This window comes from Euphorbia lathyris, chromosome 4, assembly GCF_963576675.1.
Source record: "Euphorbia lathyris chromosome 4, ddEupLath1.1, whole genome shotgun sequence".
NCBI lineage: Eukaryota > Viridiplantae > Streptophyta > Magnoliopsida > Malpighiales > Euphorbiaceae > Euphorbia > Euphorbia lathyris.
The window spans coordinates 49,916,196-49,941,947 of record NC_088913.1 but is presented as its reverse complement, the minus strand read 5'-3'; the positions used below and the strand labels follow the sequence as shown (position 1 = coordinate 49,941,947).

Sequence of the window (25,752 nt, the reverse complement as noted above, 5' to 3'; positions counted from 1 at the left end):
TTAAGCAGCGCGTGATATAATATATAAGAAAAACAATTGGCTCAGTGATAAACAGTGTGTAGTGTAAATGAAGAGTCCAAGGTTCGAACTCCATTAAATCGGCTTCTCATTCACGGGATCGTGAATGAGTAGTCATTGCTCCCTTGATGGAAGCAGTGCCTACTTTATTTGAAACCGGCTCTGCTACTTGTCTCAAATAAAGTAGGAATCCGTGTCAAACTCGGCTGACACAGATTAGAAACCAGTAACAGAATAACCGGTTTCTAATTTAAATTTTTTTTTTTTTTAAAAAGACATTTTTCGATAAATTCAAAACTGGTAGCTAACTACAGGTTTCTTTATAAAATTGAAACCCGTAGAATTAGTACCAGTTTCACCCTGGTTAGCAGAGCCCAGGGTGCCGCATAATCATTTCAAATTTCAGAACACAAGTGAACTGTGAACTTGCTGTTTCAATGCCATTCTTCAATGAAAATCACTAAAAAATGCACATTACAAAACCTAGGTAGTAAAACTCATCATCAAGGGCTGCCTAACTTCCTTCAAATACAAGAAGAGATGAGAAACAAAACAGTTAGGACCACCACCAATCTGATGGGACAGCTTTTCAGTATTGCGTATTTCTACACCTAGAAGTAAAATAGTAATGTGTCATATAAATAATCTACCTCCAGTTCTTGCTATTCATTCTACTCACTGAACCAGCAAGCAAGCCTTATTACGGAAGGCAATTGGCATTTCATCACTACACTACTCTTGACTTCCATGAGTAGCAAGTGGTCATTGTGTCACTCGTACAAATCCGGAGCTACTCTCAATAAAAAAAAAGATCCTGGCATTGCTGCCAACTCCATCACACCTCATCTCAAAATTTCATACTGCCGCTTTTGATTTTGTTTTTGGTTTCTTGGCATCTAATGATGCTAGGCCCTTTCCCAATCCAACAGGAGCTGAATCCTCTTGTGTTGGCAGTTGCTCTTTTTTAGTATCTGCTGCTCCATTAGAAGGTTGCTCATTGGCTTCCTTTTTCACACCATTTGCCTCCTCATTGTCGACTGCATCAGGCGTCATCCCAGAATTTATGATGTTGAGCAGCTGGGTAAGTGGTGGAACAGCTTGGACAGGAACACCATGCGGTCGAATCAAGAGACCCCTAGCAGCTGCTTTCTTCCTAACTTCAGCTGCTGCACGAGCAGCCCTTTCGTCTACTCCTCTGCCCCTAGGAAGAGTCTCACCAATCATTGCTGCATTAAGGGACTTATTTACGGAAGAACTAGAGCTCCCAGATGCTCCAGATGCTCCAGATGCAGCAGCAGCTTGAAATGCCTGCATCAGGTCAGGATGGGCCTGCCACACAATTAACAGACATTAGAAATGTTATATCTAGTTCAACAGAAATCTGTAAGCAACAACCTGGTTCCAAGTATGTGCAGGTTCCTAGGTTTTTGTATTTATGCATCAGAGCAGTGACACACGAGTGTACACAGATGAAAAAAAAAAACAGACCAAATACCAGTTCTGAAAACTATAGTGATGTACAGATAAATCATATCTATGATGTTATATTGAAAATGAAACTAAATGGCAGAAAAAGGCAAATACCTTCAAGAGATCAAATGCCTTCTGAGCAGAAGCTGCGTTCAGAGCCTGACCTTTCTGCTTCTGTGCGTTCATCTGCAGAATAGAAGTCAATCAAATCTGAAAAGACAAAGAAACCTAAAACCAGTTCCTGTAAGTAACGCCATACAAACCTGAAGTTCACGCATCTTGAATGTCTTCATCCAGTTTTGGGAGTCCCGTGTCCTTGAGTCCTCTTCACCAAGCTGCTTGACAAGTATATCATAGGTCTTCTTCTCATGCTGTGAAAAAACAGTAAAAGTCAGTGATGTCTGACTATCTTTATATTAGCACAGCAAGAACCTTGAAAATATTCTCCCAAAAATGACATACCTGATGCGAGAGTTTGAATGCACCCATACAATTAAATGCAATGGCAAGAGCATGATAGCACACAGCAGTTTGGATATGTTCCTCTCCTAGAAGCCTCCCATTCTTTTTCAAGGCCTCTTGCAGATAGCGAAGAGCTGTGTTCATCTTTCCAATGTCCTGGTACATCATTGCCACATTTATAAAAGTCGCAGCTACATCAGGATGATCTGGGCCAGACGACAAGCTCAGTAAGAGCAATGCACGAGACATGTGCCGTAATGCAAGTTCTGTCTGGTTAAGTCCATGGTAGAAGAGAGCCATATTTCCATAACTGTAGTTGCATAATTCAAATTTCGTGAGCAAATGGTTCAAATATATAGAGTGGGAACTTAAGAAGGTTGCCAAATAAAACAGCTCTCAAGTTAAAGTGAAACTGCCCTCAACTTGAAAGCATTTAGAATATACAGAAAAAAAAGACATCCTATTCTTAATTGCATTTTTTCTAGCTTTGCTTCATACGAACAACGACCCTTTAGTCTTTGATTCAATGGTACTAAGCAGGACTCCAGTGCCGGCAACAGTATTCACCATAAATCCTTTATAATAATAATAATAAATGCAAATCATCTCAAATGCAATTAGGTTAAATTTACATTAACTAAAATAACATTTTAACCTCATGGATATTAACAGAAATCAGGTCCATGGGAATGAAAATTTGATGCAGGTGAATTTGCTGCATCAAACAATTTGATGATTCATCAAAGAGGAGAGAGCGAGAAAGGCAGAGTAGATAACATTTTAGGAGATTTGTGAAAAAATAAAAAATATAACAAAGTGGATATTGTCAAAACAAACAGAAAATTAAATTAATATTGAGAGAGGAAGGTAACAAAATAGTGCCTGTGAGCAGTATCAGGATGGTCTAATCCCAAACAGCGTTCATTTATGATCAATTCCTTATGCTGTTGTATTATTGCTCCAGCCATATCACCAGCATGATAGAGAACCATGGCAAGGTACCTGAAATTTTGAGGTCAAAACCACAACAATCTGACAATAATTTGCAACTAGTAAAAGTAGCTAAAATTAAAGAGCATTAACCACTTTGACTTTGCAAAAAGTAAGACACATAACAAATAAAACAGCAGCTGTAGATGTCACCCAATAGACTATTGAAATGGATTGAAATGACTACCTACAACAGTTGGCAACCTCTCGATGCATTGGACCAGTCACCTGATAGCCATTAAAAAACAATTATGTCCACTGAAGGCTTTCCAGAGATCCAAACTAAGAAATGGACATTCATACCTGTTGAAGAACAGAAAACGCCTCGGAGAATAATGTATATGCTTCACTAAGCATACCCTGGAGCATAAACATAAATACATTAAAAAAAAGGAAAAAAAAAAATAAAGTCATTATCCGAATAACAATATACAATATAATCAGTAAAGTATATATTCCAAATAACAGAAATTTTGGACTTGCAAGCCCGTAACTCATACCAGATTATCAACACCATGTGAGAGCACAGCTCAATATTAGGCCAAGCCATAACATAAAATTTACTCAGTTAGTATCAGTTATCTTTACCCAAAGCTCGGAATAAATACAATTGCTCGATTTGTCTACTGCAAATTCTTTTTATTAGTACATCAAGCAATTAAAACCTTTTGAGTCTCTATTCGGTTTACCCCCTTGACAAACAAATGTGGTGTGACATCTAAGCCTTCATAATCAGAAAATTACATAAGGAGCATACCTCAGCCAATTGAACTTTTCCTGTTTCTACAAGATTTTTAGCTTCTGAACATATTGGAACCGAGTGTTTCACTACAGGTTGGAGATCTAAGATATCTGACACCTGGAAAGGCACTGCAGCATTGAGATCATATCTACGTGCTGCAATTCTAACTCCCACCTGCTAGGAAAGACATATCACATCAGATAGTTCAACAATTGTAAAAAATACACACTTTCTAGAGATGCTGTGAACAACACCCACTATTATGGAGCTATGCATACCTTTCCTACTTGTCTAAGAATGAAGAAGATGAATAAGAAAGAGCGAAGAGCATATGCTTCTGATGTGTTCATATCCTTGTTTTTGTAATTCTATTGTTTTTTCTTTCTTTTCACATAGAATCTATTATTCCTAGCAGTCCTCTTTTGAAGTCTCATTTAGGCAGAATTAGATTTCAACTTTGTACATATTCACTGAAAACTACCAGCTCATGCACATGTGTGTTGCAAAAATGATATAAAAATACAACTGCTTCTGCAAAGTGCATACTAATTGTAGCGATGTACTCTAATAATAAGAAAAAAAAGCCAGAACAATTACGGCAACAAGTATATTTAGATGATAAAGAAAAGCAAAACTATGATTTGCTGTTTCAAAAAATTGAAGTGCTTTAATTATACAGTAATACATATGGATGTGGATCAATAGTACTATTGTGCAGACTATTCAAATTTGTAACAAACCATGTAAGACACTAGGAGTACATGGGATACCATGTAGATTAAGAGACTACATTGATATGTTTTATTAAGAGCAATACACATATATATACAAGGTTATCCTTCAATCAAGGAGACAAACTGACCCTACGAGCAGCTCTAGCAGCCCTACAGCAGCCTTAGACATGCTATTCATTAATTACATTGACTTATGCTCTAACACTCCCCCTCAAGCTGAAGAATGGATTTTAATCATGATCAGCTTGCTATAGATACTTATAATATAGTCTTAAAAGACAACACAACTCAAAACAAGAAACTCAAGATACTTTGGAATATAAAACATAATTTGGGAGACACAACCTAGAAGAACAAATCAGACAGAAGAGACGATAGAGGAACATCAAGCTTCGTCAGAAATGGACAAGCAAAACTCAGTCGAAGCAACACGCAAGTGGCTGCTAACAACGTCATTGCACAAAAGGAGATTCACTGGCAAACTAACTGGACAGACATGTCGGAAACTGAGAGGCCGGCAGCAGAAGAGTAACGATGACAATCCGTTGAGGTGAAATCAGACTCTGCTCACAAGGCAGACAGTAATGCTGAAAGAAACAGCCCAAAAATACAAACCCAGAAATTCTGCTCACAAGGCAGAAAACAAATTCTGGAATCTCAATCCAGAAACCCAAAACAGAAGCCAAAACAAGGCTTTGATACCATGTAACAAACCATGTAAGACACTAGGAGTACATGGGATACCATGTAGATTAAGAGACTACATTGATATATTTTATTTAAGAGCAATACACATATATATACAAGGTTATCCTTCAATCAAGGAGACAAACTGACCCTACCAGCAGCTCTAGCAGCCCTACAGCAGCCTCAGACATGCTATTCATTAATTACATTGACTTATGCTCTAACAAAATTCAACATATATTTTGGAGACAAGGCTTGGGACAAACAGTATAAGCAATGTAAAATGCACTGGCGACCTTGCATTATAAGCAACACCATTCACTTAATAATCTGATAAGGAGATAAGAAACATAACTACCTTGTGGCAAAGATTACGTAGTACTGAAACTTTCTTGACTTGCGACCTTGCATCCTCTGACAACTCAAACTGAATAGAGGAAATTTAGTCTAAAATGATATGAAACAACAAAATTAAAGAGAAAGGCCATATGGCACCTAGCATGCAGAGAAAAAAAATAATGTGCCTTACCACAAATAAAATTATCTCAGTTTATTTCTAACTTCATTAAGCTTCTGTAATAGTATATATAAACAAACCACCAAATTTGTAGTAATGGATCTTAGCTTGTTTAGAGCACCTGATATTTGATTTTTGCAAAATCCTGAATGTCAGACCATACACTCTCTGAGCTAATATTCATATATAAGGATTGGCTCTTTCTTCCAGTTGCTCCTTTTGACCTTGTCTGGCTCCTTGATTTTCCTGAAGAGTGATGGCTGGACTGTTCCTGTAAATATTTGAGCTTTAGTTCAATGAGTCTTGAAGTGTATTCACTAGAACCAGTTTGACAGAAGCAAATAGCGTTATACATCATGAATTCATTGATTAGAGCTTACAACTTATATGATTGTACAAATATAGATTATCAGACTATCTTAAACATACTTTCTTTTGTGTTCTCAGTTGTGCACCATTGGCAGCACCTTTTATGGAAACAGCTTGACAATTCCCAAAGAAACAGTTGAAAAAATGTGAGACTGCCGGACCAAGAGCATTATCTTCTGTATCTCTTAATACATCCTGCACCATAATAACAAAGAAATTTGTTTGTCATCAAACAAGATGGAAGGCCAAAACCTCTTGCTTAAACTTCTTGACACAAACATTATTATTCAACTACCATCTTCATATAAACAGGGGATTGAAGATTTAGAACAGGCTGAGTATGAAGTATGAACCCAAGAAAAGTCAACAGGAAACCAATGAAACTTATAAAACAATATAATATGCTCAAACGGGTAAATCAATGACCTTGAGGATGTGCTTAACAGATCTGACTATAATCTCACTTGAACAAAGATCCCACAAATGAGGTAAATGCTTTGTCCCTTCAGCAACCTGCAGAAATGATCAACTTGTGTCAAAAGTAAATAAGAACTGAAAAGATGGACAGAAAGGAGATATGGGTAGCTTCAACAAGCAATTAATTGATATTTGAGCTACACCTTGTTTCTGACTTAAGCAAACAGTTTTCACAAGTTCCGAATGACAGCAACTGGATTGCAAAAGCCTTGACTAAAACCACGAGCTTACCTTACCAATATACCTCACATTAATTCCATGCGCATGTAATGCTTCAGTAAGAGTCTGCCCATCCATAGGTGAAACTTCAAGTGTGCAAAGGTCTTGAATGAACTTTGGAAGGACTGTATCTGCTAGAAATGAACTAGCTTTTCCCACATTTTCTTCATCCTTTGATATCTCCTGGGGGCAGAGGAAAATAACAAAATATGAGAATATTTCCTAAATTCAATAGCAATAAAAAAATAAAATTATCTTCCAAACAATTTTACCTCTGGATTTCCAGATAGGTTAAACTCCGTTAAGACATTAGGGTTAAAAAGTATTTCTTCATATGATTCAGAGCTCGCAGAAGCAAGAGCAGATTCTTGGAGAGTCTCACCCTTTTCTTGGATCTTCTCCTGCAAACCAATTCACAGCCACTAATTCAAATGATTTCTTGTGCAAATGCAAAGAAAATATGTTTGCATTATAAAAAAATGTGTTTTGCTTCATCACACAGTTTCATTTGACATCGCATCTTCCAAGAGTGCACTACATCACCATAACAAATAGCGAATCAAAATAGCATATAACAATCTTCTTTACTGATGCATGCGAAGTGAGTTCTGAAGTTCAAAAAGTAGATGCTGAAACTATGAATAGCAAAACCAGAGCAGAAAAGAGAGAAAATTAAAATCTTCAAAAGGTCATCATAAACCCAATAAAACAGTCAGCCATCTCAGTTAATCAACTCCAAGAAAATGTTTGCTTTAATTGCCTGGGCTGACAGAATGTTCTACAATTAGACACATGTAATGTAATTACAAGGATATCAGACAGTCACACAAGTTAAAGAGATTCAACAGACAATTAAACTATGAAGCACCCATACGGGTGCGGCAAACGGTATTTCTAAAAAATATGAGATACTGGTACGGCGGGGATACGGCAAATTTTATATATAATTAATAATATATATATTATTTGTAATGAAAAATTTAACAGATACATAAATATATAAACCATAAATCACATTCATAAAGTCATTATAAAACCACAAATAACACTTATAAGTCATTATAAAACCAAAAATAACATCTATAATATTAACCAATAAGTCATGTAATCCTTATATTTGTAAAAAATTTTAAAAAACCCCTACAATTTAACTAATTAATTATGAAAAGTATTCCCGGCGTATCCCCCTAATTAAAAAAGAAAAAAGGGGATACTTCCTAGCCGTATCCCATACGTATCCCCGTCCTCGGAGTATCAGATACACGTACGTTGACCTCTTAGAAGTATCGGTGCTTCATAGACCAGTGAGCTCAGATTTGTGAACCCACACAAAGGCATACAAATTAAGCTGCACAAGGGACGCCCAAAAGAATAAAAAGGACAAATAAATTATTCTTACATTACTGCCAGAAGAAGCTGAAGGCCCATCTGCTTCAGGCTTAACCCCTTCCTCCACCCCAGCCATAGCCGAAGAATCTATAATTGCATGAGCCTCACCCTCAGATTTCGGAATACTCTTTGCTACCTTAGCAGCTTCGGCCTTCTCCATTAAGATTTAATAACATGAGGAAAAGAACATAAGAAATAAACCAGACAACAATTCAGATATGTAACATTATACCTGACAAAAGGCAGCAATTAGTTCTGGTCTCAAAATACAAAATCGCGATCCAGGTCCAGTGTAGTTGGCATCGCGAGGAGTTACTCTCATCAAGTCCAGCAGATAATGCCTAGAATTATAATAACGAACAGCCCATGCAAATCAAGTTAGTTATGAATTAGAACAATGACAATTTAAATTCATCATGAGTTGAATTCAATACAGAAATAATGGACAGCCAAAATTTTGACAAGAAAACAGACTCAGCTGGGAAAAAAAGATAAATATGTAAAACAGAAAACAAAATCACCTGTCATCACTACCAACAATGCCCTTGCACTCTACTGGTGCAGCTAACTTAAAAGCATTTCCAGATCCATCAACAACTGTGTGTTCCTTAAGATGGAGACGCTTGGCAGCTTCTAGCACCTACAAAACAAAACACAGAGTTCAAGAAACAAATTTAATTGATCATATGCAGTTAGACAGTAAGACATCTATGGGCAAAACTAACGATTAAACTAAAAAACAGTTTATCAATGACACAGAACCTACCACAAACTAATGTCACAAGTATTCTCAAGTCTCAACTTTAATATGGGACTTCAAAAATAGAACATTACAATTGATTCCATGTCTCACCTTGGAATGAAAATCTTCATTCCAGCATATTTTCTTGCCATTGTCAACAGAACCATAAAGAAGGGACTCTGATTTATCCCCTTGAAGAATACCAGGTAAAACACTCTGAACCCAGAAAATATAAAACGTAAAAACAAGTGGAAGGAAAGTTAGATCTATACGCCTAAAGAGAAGGGAAGGTTTATAATTCACCAACAGAAATGGACATAATATTAGAATGTGCATGGTAGGTAAAACGAAAAGAGAAACATCGCAGCTGAAGCGCACACCTGTGCCACCACTCTATGTCCCCTGTAATCAACTATTGCCATTGCAAGATTATATAGTCCAGGAACATCAGCTTCCTGGTAGGCCTTAGTTCCTTTCAGATCATTGTTTGCAGACGCATATGTAGCCTGCTCACTCTCAGCCAACTGGGTCTCAGAAGATAAAAAAGGAGCCGATTCCACAACACCATTACCTTCTGCAGATGATCCGTCACATTCCCCATTAGGAATTACGCTGGTGCCAAGTGACAAATCTTTTGAGACCTTTTCAGAGGAATTGTACGAAGAAGCAATACTCTCTGTCTTTGAATTAATATCCATCATATGTTTCTTGGATAGCCGTTCAAGATCCGCATCCACAGCAAAACTGAAGAATATATTGTTGTGAACATACCTAAAAATACCAATAACACAAAGTCACAACAAGCACTCCTAAAGAGAGGAAAACTTGCAAGTAATGACCCAAAAAAACACACAGAAAAACTGTAGGCATTCCAGCAATGACAAGTCCTTATTCAGAACATATGTTTCAAAAACCAACATATCAAGACAGATTACTTGAACTCAGAAGTGAACAGAAATTCATAATCTTTTCAAGATCCCACTAACATATGAAAGCAATCTGGATCAGTCGGATTGATTGGCGGGATGCATCTGCTGATGACCCCAATAGCACCACTAATTGCAGCATCAACAAAATCAGAAGTCACTTTGTAGAGGGCTCTATCCCGCAAGATCCTGCAACAAATTTGACCTGATATAAGGGAAGGCAAAAGCTAAACCAAATAGCAGAAACCTAAATTTTCATTCAATCACGCAGGATTTATAACTAAGAAAGTTTATACAACAGATATTAAGTATACCTTTCCTGGGGAGTTGTATGAGGAAATTCTCGACATGATTGCAACTCCTCATTCCAATCTCTTTGCATTCCTATCAGTTCACTACCGTATGAAAGTGTCAGTGCATCCTCTGCTCTTGCTGCGTCACGTTTGTGTTCTGTTGAAAAACATGCCCCACATAGTCATTCATGTCAAGCATCGATGGAACTAATAAAACTAGGGAGTTGATTTGTACTAGCAATTATGAGAACAAATGGCCTTTTAAGTAAGAAGCAACATATTACTTTCACAATTTCAGATATCCTAGAACAAATTAGAATGCCGAACATAGCTAGCTAAGTTGAGCTTACCTGGAAATGGATATAATCCCAACCATGAATTTGGTGGCAGAAGGGATTGAACATTTTCAAAAGGATGTGCAGAGGCCTTACGCTCCAAAATTTCACGAAAAGCTTCAAAAAAGGAACATGGAATATGAGAAAACAGATTCAAAGCAAACACTGAAGATCAACTTTTAAGCTCTACAATCAACAAAATTGTCAATCATGACTTAAGTTCCTTTACCTTTTTTAAATTTGGAGCTGATCTTCTGTAGGAGTCCAATAAGGGTTGCTGCTTCAGAAGTAGCCTTACTAGGCCTTGGATCAAGGACATTGCCTGTACTCGAATTTACATAGAACATTTTTGTGGTTCCAGTAACACAATGCTTGTTACCTTCTAATGTCACCACATCCAAGTAAATTAGATCTCCAACAAGCCTGGAAAGGAAAATAAAAAGCTTGCTGATGCATAACTTATTTATGATGTAGTTAAATTAAATAAATGTGACACTCAATCAGCAGAACACACCTTCTATAACTTGGGGGAGGATTAAAGGATGAGAAAACAATACTCTCAACACACTTTATCTCTTTTGATGGAGAGGATATTAACTTTCCAAGAGAGCCAGTTACGTTCTCCATAAAACCCAGTCCATCAAGCTCAGGGACCTCAGTTTTTGCAGTATCTAGATTAGAGGCAAATGCTAACTTGTCATGTGATTATCAAGCAGAGCCAAACAACCCACTGCAATATAGATAGAAAAATGCACAAGGAATGACTATAGAATGAATTTACGGGCCACCTGAACCTGGAGCCTTATTCTGTGCTATCTCATATTCTAAGGCAAGGGATGTTGATAGTGATGCATGGAGTGTGGACAGTGAAAGCAATTCTCGTGTGCGGTGAACATGTGCCCTCATTGACCTATCATCATAAGAAGCTGCAAAAAGTATTCAAATTAGACTCCAAAAAATCAGTCTATACTACCGAAGGTTAAGGAGTTAGTTCCAATTTACCAGCAACCATCTCCAAGGAGCAACCGCCAGTAGTAATATCAGCTACTTCAGAGATTTCATTATAGTCTTCAAGTTGGTGAGTTAAACCATCCTTTGTGCGCAGCAACAAGTCATAGCATGTAAAGAAACATGTCTCAGGAGCATCAAGAAGGAATTGCCTGATATCCATAACTGAATCCCCTGGGTTCAGCTACAAATGCAAAATATATACTATTCATGAATCCTATTCGTTGTAAATTGAGCAAGAGAATGTAAAAACTTAGAGGGTACAGCAAGAGAATTATTTACTAAAAAATTTAATTTAATACTTCTACAATGACAAATGAAGAGAGCATAGTTGTCAACTCGAGATTCGACTCATAATCGAAATCTCATTTTGTGAATCGTGAGTGATCCTGTCAAAAAAAATATGCCAGATGCGCTCAATTAGGCAAAAAAATTGAATTAGACAATGCCACTTTGAAATCCGATGGAAATCAAACAATCGTAAGATTCTGTTCAAACTCATAATATTATGATATTTATCACCTTCAATAGCAATTTTATGTTACATATATAATTTTTTTGGTTTTTAAAACTATTAAAATGCTAAAATCCTTTTTTGACTCTACTCAATTGCGGTTCAAATTTGTTTCAAATGAACAATGATGGAAGAACAAGGAAGACTAGAAGAGACATTGATGGAAGTATGAAACAAGTCCCGTTGAAATTGGAACTAGAAGTAATCTATTTTTAATTTTTTAATTGATTATATTTGTTTCGGATGAACACTAATGGAAGAACGAAAACGCCTAGAAGAGAGGTTGATGGAATGGAAATATGGAAAGTCACGTTGAAATTGGAAATTCGATAGTAATCCGTTTTTGTTCAACACATCGTATGATGGGTATGTGTTGTAAACGCTTCAAGCCCAGGGGGTACTCGTCTGCAGGGTGTCTTAGAGGTAACAATAAATGATATTCTTGGGCCTTAACTATCAGCTTAAGCTTTTAGTTCAATTAGTTCCATGACATGATATCGGAGCCTAGTTTGGCTTGTTTTCTGGATTTAACAATTGATTATGATAATTTTAATTTTTTATTCTCTAAACTCACATCTTATTGGTTCTTTTTTATTGTAGTGTGCAGTAAATCTCCCCCCTTCCTATTTGGACTTCTAGTATTCCTAAATAATTATCTGCAGTAATTATTTTTATTTAATTTTTTCACTTTTTTCCAGAATTGGTTGACTCGACTGACCGATTCGCAGTTGATTTCGATTCTCCCTATAGACAGCTTGAAATATATCTGACTCTTACAATTCGATGATTTTGATAAGTGGAAGAGAGAGAGAAAATTAAACCATTCAACAAACCAAAATTATAACTGATTTTTAAATTATCGAACATGAGATATAGAACCAATTACCGAAAAAAGATTGCTTACCTGTAGCTCAAGCTTCTCACCACTCTGTGTTTTAACAGAGACAGGATAAAGATGAAGCTCACCTGCACTCATAAATGAAAGACAACATGAGAGACATTCGGCATTGACAAATATCTTATATATGTGAAGACAAATGCTGAAAATAAGGATGTCTAAGCCATGTTTGATAGAGTTGCAATGATGAGTAGGAACAAATTGCTGCCACTTGCAGATGACTATAAATTTAGAAGGCATCTTCTCCTCACATCTAATTTCAGAAAACATCCTACAAATAAGAAAGCTGCCAACTCTACATAAAGGAACTGGTTCCAAATCCATGTCTATGCAGGCGGGCGTCTAAAAATATAAGACGATTAAATGCCCACATATCTCTCTGGTATTTAACATTAGCATTTGATCACGGAAACTCATCTTCCAGGCATGCTAAAAATGTACTTAAATTCAATGTGAAATAATTACAATAAAACCTCTATATAGGAATACACTTGGGACCCGGCAGGTTATTACCAAGTTGGGATCGAGTTTTTTTATAACAAAATAGAGGTTATTCCTATATAGACTATTCCTATATAAAAGCTGTATATAAAAAAAAATTACCTTGCTTCGGTTCATTAGGTGAACTTGTTGTTTCAAACTCTTTTTCATCTGGTACGGAATTAGTCGATTCACTCACAGCTGGAACTCCATTACCATCACTAACTGGGGTATACTCTGAAGCAGTTAGGTTATCTTTCACAGGAGCACTGGCTGACACCGCTGACTCCAAAGGAGTTGCAGCGTTTGAACTTCTCCTATTCCTCCCTTTATTAGATTTCCCAGCCATTATGCTCCCTATTGCAACAGCTTTTTAAACATTAGTTGTAAATCCAGAAAAGAAATAACAACCAAGTTTACAGTAAGTAAAAATCGAATAGAAAACTTTTCAATTATTCAGCAAGAAATCTTTCATATGTTTCTACCTCCCAACCAAAAGCTCAAAGATTTTTATTTATTTTTTTGGTCAGAAATAATAAAAAAAAAGTTTGGAATAGCACGCTAATGAGATAAATCATCAAAATACGAATTACAATGATGAAAATTAAAACAGTGTAGTTTATACAAAAATAAAACATATATAGAAAAAAAGAACAAGTATCAAAGGCAAAACTTACCCAGAAAATTGAATCCGATTGCAGGAAGTGTCCAGTATTACAAAGAAAAGTAGAAATACATGAATATGAATATAAGGAGGAGAAAGAGTGGAAGTAAGTGGTTTAAGAGAAGAAGGGGGGCTGGGGTTTTAGGAGGAGAAAGAGCAGCAGTGGTGGAGAGGCGGCGAAAATTTCCTTTTGATTGTGTTTACAATTTATTTGAGAGGAAAAGAGAAAAGAGAGAAAGTCCGTTTTGCCATTTGGCAAATCATTAACGGACTATTATGCAGAACTGCAGACCCCTTGTTCATGGGCTTGGCCTTTTTTTTTTTTATCTTTTCTATATACATGTTTGCCTTAATTAATAAATTTTGGGTAAATTTCAAAAAAAAACCCCGTGGTTTCACTTTTTTGCCAAAAAGGACTGTGGTTTTTTTCGTTTCAAATACAGGACTGTGGTTTATTCCGTTACACTATTTACGGATTTGGTGAAGATGCCGTTAATTTGCTGACGTGGCTGAAGGGCAATTATGGGTTTTTAAAAAAATTAGGGTAAATTTTAAAAAAAACCCTGTGGTTTCACTTTTTGCAGAAAAAGGACTATGGTTTTTTTTCTTTTCAAATACAGGACTGTGATTTATTTTTTTACACTATTTACGGATTTGGTGAAGATGTCGTTTATTTGCTAACGTGGCTGAAGAGTAAATATGGATTTTTAAAAAAATTGATCAATAAATTTTTTATAACTATTTTGGGTCTACAATATTTACCGATGAATTTTTTATAACTATTTTGTGGCTACAATATTGACTATAAAATCTCACATGAGCGCAATCTCACATGGTTGTTCAAAGCCTTTTATAGTCAATTTTTTTAAAAAACTCATATTTGCCCTTCAGCCACGTCTGCAAATAAACGACATCTTCACCAAATCCGTAAATAGTGTAATGGAATAAATCACAGTCCTGTATTTGAAAAGAAAAAAAAACCACAATCCTTTTTCTGCAAAAAAGTGAAACCACAGGGTTGTTTTTAAAAAAATTTATCCCAATTTTTTTAAAAACCCATAATTGCCCTTCAGCCACGTCAGCAAATTAACGGCATCTTCACCAAATTCGTAAATAGTGTAACGGAATAAACCACAGTCCTGTATTTGAAACGAAAAAAACCACAATCCTTTTTTGGCAAAAAAGTGAAACCACAGGGTTTTTTTTGAAATTTACCCATAAATTTTTTATCTAAGTTGACTTCATGGGTATTACTATTCACCGCACCCAAATTTCAGACTACCGCCCCCTCTTTTACCATATCGCCCTTCTCATTTTATTGCATCCAAAACCTTAAAACCTCTCTCTCCCTTTCTCTCCCGAGCAAAAATCCTGGATTTTACGAAAATGGATCTGAGCTTTCCCGAAGATTTGGATTTCGAACACGAGGTAATATTACAATCCTCAAATACAAAAAATATTCGATTCTGATTTTTTTTTATTTTTTTTGTTCGTGTTTTGCCTGAACGGGAAGCGCATGCTGCCCGTTCCATAGGCCGAACGTTCGGCCTATGGAACGGGCAGCATGCGCCACCCGTTCCATCGATGGAACGGGTGGTACGCGCCACCCGTTCCACCTACGGAACGGGAGTACGTGCTGCCCGTTCTCACCCATGGTGGAACGGGCAGTCTGCCCGTTTAGGCAAAAAAAGGGCAGAAATTGCCCCGAACTATTTTTTTATTATTTTTTATGTACATTATGATAACCTATTATGCATTTTGGTATATTCAGGTACCGATAGAAGATTGGAATCCCGATGGCATTGATTATAGTTCGCGTTTCATAATGGACACCGTTTTCCCTTCGTGTCAAGATGCTATTGATTGGGCAAAAAAGATAGCTATTCAGAATGGGTTTGAGATTGTAATATCTTCGCACAAACATGGGGGGAAATAGAGGCTGTTGAGATGTTCACAGGGTGAACGCTATTGTAGACACCGAGTCGGAGGACCTGTGACGAAAACCTGAAACAAGACGGTCGAAGCGATTGATTCCGGAAGTTTTGAAAAATATATAAAGAATAATAAGCTGAGGAAAATTAACGGCACGGCGCAGGCACGCAACGGCATCCCGCACGCGGACGACGATGGTCGAACGCCCGCTTGACGGCTCGAGACGTGCGCGCGGCGTCCATCGGACGCACCGCGAGTGGCACGCTCTCGACGTCCGAGCAATGCCTGAGACCGTTGGAGGTGCGCGCCCTCGTGGGCCGTTGAGCACACGTGTCTGGCGGCGCGAGGCGCGCGTTCGGTGGCCGCGACGTGCGAGCGTCTGGCTGCGCAGAACGCGCGCTCGGCGGCCACGGAGTGCACGCGTCCGACGGCGCGGGGCACGCCCCGAGGGTCGCCGGGCGGGCACCCAACCACGTCGGGCGGACGCCCGACGAGGGTTGGGCGCGGGCGCCCAACCTCGCGTTGGGCGCTCGCCCAACATTGTTGGGCGGTAGCCCAACACTAGGTTGGGCGGCCGCCCAACCACAATGGGCGACGCCCAAATTTTTTTGGACGTCGCCCATTGTTCCGGGATCCGTTTCCCTATATAAGGGCACGGATCCCAAGGTGAAAAGAAGAGGATTTTTTGGGGGAGAGCTTTCTCACACTAGATATTTTTCTAGAGAGAGGAAGTGGATTTTTTGGGAAAAAAACATTTTTTTTCCTAAAATTGAAAATGTCTAAATTTCCTTAGTTCAATTTTTACTAAATTTTTCATAAAAAAACGGAAGTTCGCGGTTCGTGGAATCAATCGGTTTCGACGGTCAGATACTGAATTAAAGGTATTATCCGAGGACTAGACTCTTTATTTTATTTAATTTATGCTCTCTTTCTATTTATTTTTTTATGCTATAGTTTTTATTCCTTTAGTTATTTATTTATTTTGTCACGTTTTATTTAGTTAGCGTATTTATTTAATTTTCGTTTCGTGTTAAATAAAATTCGGTTTTGTTTTAAAATAAAAAACCTCGTTTTGGATATCCCAATACGAACCGTGATCCGATAAAAAGGTAGTTCGGGTATCGAAAATGTTGTAATTATATGTTTTTTAATTTAAAAGAGGTTTCCAAATAACGTTTTAAAATGAAAACATCGTTTTAGGAACTTCCGTTTTCAACTATGATCCATCTTTGGTAGTTCGGAAGTGCAAAACGATTGAATTAGATTTAATTTAAAGCTTTTGAATAAATCTGGAAAATATTGGAGTGCTGCTGTAATTTGCCAATTCTGTCACTAAATGCTGTTTACCGACGGATTGTCCGTCGGTAAATCTGCCCAAATGTAAAAAATGTCATTTCGGTCCCTTTTTCTTAAGTTTTAGACTTTTAATCCTTAGTATATATATATATAATTACGTAACATATTCTTTTCAAATTATTAAAGAATTTTAGTATATGTATTTATTTTAGAATATTGGTATATCATTTTTATTTTATTTTACAATATAAGTATAAATATATATATACGTATTTCCTTTTTATTAACTTAGGCTATGTTTAAATATTAGTTATTTGATATTTTTGAGAAACAATGGATGGATATTAGTATATGTCATTTTTGGTATTTAAACTATATTAATTATGTATATATATGTATAGTTTTAGGAACATTTGGGTTATTTCGTTAATTATTGAAGGAAGTTATTTTTGGGTAAATATTATTTTCTTATCCATAAGATTTACTTATTGTTTTAGCATTTTTAAAAGTATAAATGTATTTTATCTAGCATTTTCATATATGTATTATATTGTTTCCTTTTATTAACTCTTATTTTCTTATCTTCTCCTTTTTGATTTAAATGTATATATATATGTGTCTAAACTATTTTCTTTATTCTTTTGGCCCATTCATGGGTCCATGTTCCAAGAAGGCTTTATTTGAGTGTGAATATTAGTTTAAATAAGTTTATTGTTGTAAGTATAACAATTAGAGAGTCCATTAAATAAGTGGGGGAAAATAAATCACAAAAAAGAGAGTTTTCAATTGAATTATTTAAACTAATGAATTTTTGGAGTTTCCTAATGTGAATAAATAGAGTCATTTTTGTTAGCATTTCAAACCGTCTTCAAAACACCACGTTTTAAAACCTTAGTCCGTTCCAAAGGCGGATTAAAGGATTATTGTAATTAAAATCGTTTTCGTTGTGAATAATAGAATTTTCGAATCACTTTCTTAAGGAATTTGTACAAAATAAAATTGACTTGTATGTTTAACCACGTTTTCTCATTAAGGGTTTTTATCTCAAACGTTTTCAAATATTCGAGTCGTTCCAACGGCGATTCGAGTGAACTTCATCAAACGGGGTTTTGAAACGCACCCTAATCGTTCCAACGGCGATTAAGGTGCGAACCATGTAAATAAATCCGTTTTGGGGAAATAAGTTAATGTAGAATAAGCACACGACATAATATTTAACACGGTTGTAAATAAACCACTTCTTTCTTCCCCCTCTCTGTGTATGTATAAACATAAATGGGTGATTCTTTACTGGTGTGGCTTTTCAATATCATATGCTCAAAACGGTTTCTAAAAAGAGAAAGAAAAGGGTTTCAAATGAATTTTAAACTTAAAGAAGTATACGATTAGTCCGTTATCGCCTAACATGCTGAGTAGGAGGCCGGTGGTTCATAACTGGGCGATATCGGGGTGCCTAGTAGCCTTTCTCCGGAAAGGAGCTAGCCTTCTCGGCTCGTACCTAAGTTTCCCGAACCCACACCGGTCTCCCGCAAGGGATCGGTGTTCATTTTCCCATTCGTGGGTGGCGACTCTTCTATATCTCCGAGCTCCGGTCCTGCCGAGCAGCTTGATTCCACGATTGGTTGCTTTCGGCGCCAATCACCGCTTACGTCGCCATGAGGTTGTCCACCCCCCGGTCCGCCCGAGAGATTAGGCCGCGGCACCTCGTCTTACAAGTGGCGACTCTGCTGGGGAAGCGAGAAATTTGATTCCGGAAGGCATGCACTAAGCCCTTAACGGGGACGGATCGTTTTACTTCTTTTCGTATGCATTCACGAGCATTATTGCAAACCCTTTGGGTAATTTCCGCGAAACCTCTAGCGAGAGTCCATTCGTCGCTCGAAAGAGGCTAGCGTAAGTTCCCCCTTACAGTAAGGCGCTAGAGGGTCCCCATCCATTCGTTAGGGGCGAATCTGTGCGGTCCTGTGAGGTCCCGCGGTCAGCCGTGTCAGCATATAGTAGCCTTAGAAGTTTCCATAGGATTACCCGTTACTATTTTTGATGTGATAAATGAATCAGTTCGTGTTTTTAAACCGCCATGATACGTGTCTAATCCTAAATTATGTAAAGAAAATGAGACGATGCGTTAATATATACTCATGAATCGACATACTAATTACCCTAAAACATCAAAACGATTTGAACTAAAGACGACTTAGTCATCTCATATGAATGAACATGTGCGACCCGCCTTGTCCCTTTCGGTGTCCCGACGAAGGCACGTGTTCAGGAAATACGTTATGACGTAAGCACGTATTAGTATGAATCGGTTCGGTGTTAAGGATAGTTACATTTCGATACAAAAGACTATATTAACGGTAGCCGTTATTCACATTCTTTAAATAAGTTAGGATAAAACGAGATCATGACGAAACGAAAATGAAGAACATTTCTGTTTCGAACGACCCTGTCGTAACGTGAAAAGTTTCGCACAAGTAGCCCGTCCCTTTCGAATGAAAGACGAGCTTTTACGATATGCCTCGTGTCGTTCTTAAGAGAAATGGATGTGCCCGTACAGATGACTAAGAAAATAAAAGAAAAATGAACTAATCGACCAAAATCATTCTGAATCTACGATATATGTTAATCCCGCGAGTAGTTAAAGAAAATAAACCAATATCGTTGAATACGTGCCTCGGACGAGAGTATACCCCGTTTAAAATCTCGAAGCCGAATTAAGCCAAACCATATAATTGCGCCATATGGACGAGACTGCGGGTTTTGACTAACGACTCGATCATTTCGACCGTTACCAAAACTGCAAGAAATATGGCCCGATATACGTGTTTGCTTAAATTCGCGCCTAAAGGAAAGAAAACGGTGATATTCTCGCTTCGAACAAACACGCGATTCAACGAAACGTTGATTTTCTATAACCACACTGAGATGATATATCCCGTGGATTGGGAGGAACAAAGAGTTGTAATTAGCCGAAAGATTATCGTGCGCTCAAAATAAGACTCGCCATCTTCTCACGTAGCGAAATGAGCAAACGAATCCTCGACGCTAAGAACAAACACGTTACGCGATGAGTTTGTTCCCTTAAATAAAATCCAAAAGTGATTCCATCACTAAATAAACAACGTGGTTACGTCTCTCGATAAACCCAAAAGATCCTGTTGTAATCCAAAAATCGAGACACGAACCCACACGAACAAAAGGGAACGAGTCATTGACAATAACGAACGATTGGACTAGAAGAATAACTCGTACCACGTCTAAAAACTGAGATGCGCTCAAAGGGAATCAAAACCCGAATTAATGCGTCTCGCGAAAGGACGAAAGACGAGTTATTCTGAAAGAACAATCCAACTTGGTCGATTTCTTAGTCACTGAACGTTGATACGTCAAAACGAACTGTATTGTCTGATGAATGATTTACTTTCCCGCAATAATCGACGGCATCACGCGTCCCCTGGACCGCAATGTGAGCCCCAAACCAAAATCCTAGGAAAGAGACCTGGACTAACGAGTGTGTGGAGGAATAAGGATGGAAGAGAGATGTTGTGATACATGTACATAGAACTAACGTTTGTTCTTCTTACCTTATAATCGTAAATAAATAAACGCACACACCACGAATCATGCATATAAAACCATGCATACATACTAATGGATACCGTTCGCGCAGACGTCATCATTAAGCGGTTGTGGTTTCGCGAGAGTGATCGGCTTGTCAGACAGTTTGATCAGTCGCGAGTAGACAGTCCCGAATCAGTAGTTGTGGCTTCTGAATCATCTTCATCCGAGTATACTCAGTCTTCCGTCAGTATGTCTGCAACCGATGAGAAGGTGGCTGAATTGGAGAATTCTGTGAACAATATCAACGACCAGCTGGCCGCAATCTTGGCCCAGCTAGCTGAGTTAGCACTGAAGGACAACAAGAGTGGTAGTAAGCGTGCTGAGAATGAGGTGAACGATGGCCCTCGCTTTGGGAATGAGGAGGATTATCAGGATTATGTCCGAAAACAGTTAGAGAAGGAGAAAGCTAAGGAAGAGGAGTGGAGGCAACACATCACACAGGAAGTGCAGGACTTGCGCGGAGGAAGCTCCGGAAGTCAGGATTTCTATAACTTGAAGAATTGCTTGACAGCAACATCTTTGCCTCTGAAATTCCGGCTCCCTGACATGAAAAAGTTCGATCGAACTGGAGATCCCACCGCTCACATGAATCAGTATGTTGCGGTAATGAAGCACACGATCCTGACCGAGGATCAAGTCTTGGGGCTGTTTAACACTTACCTGGAGGGGGCTGCCCTCACATGGTTCCATGCGCTGCCAATGGTGACAAAGAAGGATTGGAAGGAGTTAGCGAAGTCATTCATCGCTCAGTATAGTTTTAACACCATGTTGGAAGTCACTTTGAAAGAGTTAGAGAGCACTAAGCAGCAGACTAGGGAATCCCTTTCAGACTTCGTGAAGAGATGGAGGGCTAAGGCCGCGGTCATGAAACAGAAGCCGCTTGAGCAAGATCAGATCCGAATGGTGATTGGCAATACGTTGCCGTATATTAAGAATGAGTTGAGATATATGCCGTTCACAGATTTCAATCAGATGTATAGTTGTGCCTTGACTGTCGAAGGCGATGGGGAGCCGAAGAAAGCTTATACCAAGTGGACGAAGTCTGGATATAGTGCCGGAGGGCCTAGCGCGAGTACGAAATCTGCGACAGTGAAAGTGGTTGATCTTAATGCTATCGAAAAGAGGCGGTTTGCCAAGTTCGATCAGACCTATGCGAAAGTTTTTGAACGTCTGCAGAAGAAAGGGTTGTTGAAAGCCCTTACCCCGTATAACAAAGCTCAACCTACTCCGCAGATTCAGGCTAGAGGGTATTGTGAATTCCACAGCAGTTATGGACATACGATTGAGAATTGCGAGAGGCTGAAACACGAAATCCAAGATTTGATTGAGGAGAAGAAGATAGCTGATCCTTCGTCAGCAAACCCTTCCGTTAGGCGCAATCCATTGCCTAATCATAGGGTGAGCGTGATCGGAGTTGGTTTGACGGAAACTGTAGTGATGGAATCTTTTGAGGAAGATGTAGAGGAGTTGTTGGACTCCGTCGAAAGAAGCAATGTGGGAAATGGTTTGTATGTGTCCTTATTGGGTGAGGAACAAGAGGAAGAACCAATGGAGGAGGGATCAAATGGTGGAGCACCATATGACGAGGATAGTGCCGAAGAGACCGGTGAAGGGGCGTCTCGGACTATCGTGCCAAATTTGGGTTTGTTCAGTGGAGGAAGGGATCCCGAAGTGCACTTGCGTGAGTATATGCACGACATGTTTATTGAATCCTTCGGGGTAGATGAAATTGCTCAGTGGTTCCACCATTCGCTGGTAGGTGAGCCTTTGCAATGGTTCCATTCATTGCCCGACTCTTGCAAGCACGATTGGGATCGGTTGTCGGATTTGTTTCTTGAAAAGTATCAGAGAGCTGAGGATAGAACCGCGGAGCACTTTGCAATGCAGATTGGACCCATCAAGCGTCCATTGCCAAGGGTGAGCAAGTATAACGGCAATAAGGACCCTATGGAGCACCTTCACTTCTATTTGTCGGCTATGACAGCCTTGAGTTTCAAAGAGGAAGAGATCACTAGCTTGTTTTGTAATTCATTGATGGGTGAACCACTGATGTGGTACATGTCGCTGCCGATGTATGTTAAGACCGATTGGGCAGCTATGACGAAGAGATTTATCAAGGAATATACGGTATGGATGTTAGCAGAGCAAACCCCTGATTCCCCGTCTTACCAAACACCTGATGCGGTGTTAGCGATGCCTAGGTATGGTGGATACCAGGATCCTGTGGAGCATGCAAGGATATTCCGCGATCATATGTATAACGCTGGATTTCCACAGTGTGAGTTGCATGAACATTTTCCGGAAACCTTGATGGGTGAAGCCTTATTGTGGCATCAGGGTCTGTCGGAGGAAGAGATGTGTCATTGGGTACCACTCAGAAATGCCTTTGTGGCGAGATACGAAATGTACATTCCGTAGACGGGATCCCTGGATGATTTGGACAGGATTAGGCAATTCCCCGAGGAACATTTTGTGGATTATGCTAGGAGGTGGAGGCACCGTTATGAGCGGTGTAATGAGACAATGAGTGATAAGGTGCAGCTTATGTGCATACAACGAGGCGCTATTCCGTCGGCCGCGAGAAGGATGAGTAGAGTGTCCCTCCGTGACTATGATGAGTTGATAGGTTGGGCCTTGTATGGATCAGCGGATCCCTTTTTCCCGAATCCGAGTGTTCCTCACGTCATGGATTTAATGGTCGTAGACATCTGGGCGAGTTCCTCGGACGAGGAGGATGCCAATCGAAGGGTCCCTATCAACATTTGGGACGAGTCGGATGACGAGCCGGAAGTTGCGGTGATGACGAGATCAGGTCGTGTGGCCGAGGGAAAGGCACCAATGGTAGAGATTGAGATTGGAGAAGGTTCGGCTCCTAAGCCCGACGACCAAGTTCTTGAACAGTTGAAGAAGACGCAAGCTAAGTCTACGGTCTGGGAAGTTTTATGCCATTCTAGGTACCATCGTGAAAATCTGATGAAAGAGTTGTAGAATTTGGTTATTTCCACCGATACCGAGCTGACAGCGCTAGTAGGGGCAATTATGGCCCGAAAGAGGACTGAGATCACATTTACCGACGAGGATCTCCCAGAAGAGGGGAAGGCTCACAATAAACCATTTTATATCCGAGCGGAAATTAACGGGAAGAAGACTAGCTGTGTGATGGTCGATGATGGATCGGCCATTAATGTTTGCCCATTGAAACTCTTGTCGAAGTTGGGAGTGGAGAGGGGAGACCTGACAGCCTCTGAAACTGTGATTAGAGCATATGACGACAGCCGTAGGCACATTGAAGGGGTCTTCAAGGCCAAGTTGAAAGTGGGGCCATATGAGGAAGAAACTGAGTTCACGGTGTTGGATATCCCAGTAACTTTTGCTGTGTTGTTGGGACGCCCTTGGTTCCACAAGCTGGGAGGTGAACCCTCCACGCTCCACCAAATGATCAAGTTCCCTTTCGGGGAGGAGATAGTAACAATTAGAGCTGAGAAACTGAGCTCGGTGGCAGCATTGGGAATTGAGCCTCAACTTTTCTCCGGATTCCAAGTCTCCGGGATTTACGAATCGAGCATGACCACCGATGTGGTGAAGATGATGAAAGGAGGTTTCATCCTGGGAATGGGATTAGGAGCACACCATCAAGGGTTGTCGGAGTTTCCGGATTTTAAAAGTCAGAAAACCCGAAGGGGTTTGGGATATGAGCAGGGGAGTCCATCCAACATGAGTGCAGAAGGAAAAATAGGCTTGAGGAAGCATTTTGTAAGCGAGGGGCATGGAAAGCCATATTCGGGAACCTCCGAGTCGTGGACTAGCATGGAAGGAAAGATTCTGCCAGGGTTTGAAATCTTCAATGATGTCGCCGACTGGGGCAAAGGAAAGGCAAGCTGCTTTGTCGAGGAGATCATGATCCTGGATTCAAATGCCGAGGAGCAGGTCATTACCATTGAAGCGGCTACAGGAGCTGAAATTGAGCCTAGTACCTCGAGAGTATATGAGAAGTCCGAAGATATTGAGGATGAAAATTGTATTACTGCTTTGTTTGAGTCCGATGATGTAATCACCCACGCTATCAATGAAATGAATTCTGATTTTGCTTACTTGCTTGATGTTGATCATGATCATTCCATGCATTCTCATTCATATAACATGCCTACATTTGAAATCAATACAATAGAAATGTCAACTTTCAATCTTGGTACGGATGAAAATCCTAAACTTATACAAATTGCTCAAGAATTAACTATTGAAGAGAGAAAAGAATTTGAGAGAATAATTAAAAAATACAAAATTGTATTCGCTTGGACATACGAAGACATGCCTGGAATCGATCAATCAATCGTAACTCACCGTATTCCAACATATCCCGAGGCGAGGCCCGTAAAGCAGAAGCTCCGACGTATGAGACCCGAATGGGCAGATAAGATCAGAGAGGAGGTGAAGAAGCAGTTAGAAGCAGGATTCATCGAAGTGATCGACTATCCCCCTTGGGTTGCAAATGTAGTGCCCATTGCGAAAAAGGATTGCAAAGTGAGGATGTGCGTGGATTACAAAGATCTTAACAAGGCATGCCCCAAGGATGAGTTCGCCTTGCCTCATATCGATGTATTGATCGACAGTGCAGCATCAAGCGTCTTACACACAAATGTGGATGGTTTTATGGGCTACATGCAAGTTCAGATGGCCGAAAAGCACAAAGCGAAAACCTCGTTCACAACAGAGTGGGGAACATACTGTTACAGAGTGATGCCATTTGGTTTGAAAAATGCCGGGGCAACCTACCAGCGAATGGCCACAGCCCTGTTCCATGACATGATACACAAGGAGGTAGAAGTCTACGTGGATGACATGATGGTCAAATCAGAGACAAGAGAAGGGCATTTTGCCGCACTCGAGAAGTTTTTGGCCCGAATTGCAGAATTCAAGCTAAGGTTAAACCCGAAGAAATGCTTTTTCGGCGTTTCGTCGGGGAAAATCT

The 25,752-nt window shown here is 39.3% G+C and overlaps 1 protein-coding gene across 2 annotated transcripts; it reads right to left on the bottom strand.

The window, feature by feature from the left end:
* Window positions 1–432: 432 nt before the first annotated feature.
* Window positions 433–14,143, bottom strand: LOC136227020 (clustered mitochondria protein). Of its 2 annotated transcripts, none has more exons than XM_066015751.1 (29): window positions 13,948–14,143; window positions 13,394–13,627; window positions 12,797–12,858; window positions 11,373–11,562; window positions 11,159–11,296; window positions 10,885–11,041; window positions 10,600–10,793; window positions 10,386–10,487; window positions 10,057–10,192; window positions 9,803–9,931; window positions 9,197–9,587; window positions 8,928–9,032; window positions 8,596–8,714; window positions 8,307–8,415; window positions 8,085–8,225; window positions 6,958–7,086; window positions 6,698–6,868; window positions 6,416–6,502; window positions 6,050–6,184; window positions 5,742–5,891; window positions 5,462–5,530; window positions 3,698–3,856; window positions 3,244–3,300; window positions 3,128–3,168; window positions 2,833–2,952; window positions 1,951–2,260; window positions 1,752–1,859; window positions 1,603–1,674; window positions 433–1,347 (listed from the first exon to the last, which is right to left on the bottom strand). In XM_066015751.1, the coding sequence occupies exons 2-29, from the start codon at window positions 13,617–13,619 to the stop codon at window positions 874–876; spliced, it is 4,281 nt and encodes a 1,426-aa protein (XP_065871823.1). In that variant the 5' UTR covers window positions 13,620–13,627; window positions 13,948–14,143; the 3' UTR covers window positions 433–873. The 2 variants fall into 2 exon arrangements, with proteins under 2 accessions (XP_065871823.1, XP_065871824.1); XM_066015752.1 differs by having other exon boundaries at window positions 11,165–11,296.
* Between the last annotated feature and the right edge of the window lie 11,609 nt (window positions 14,144–25,752).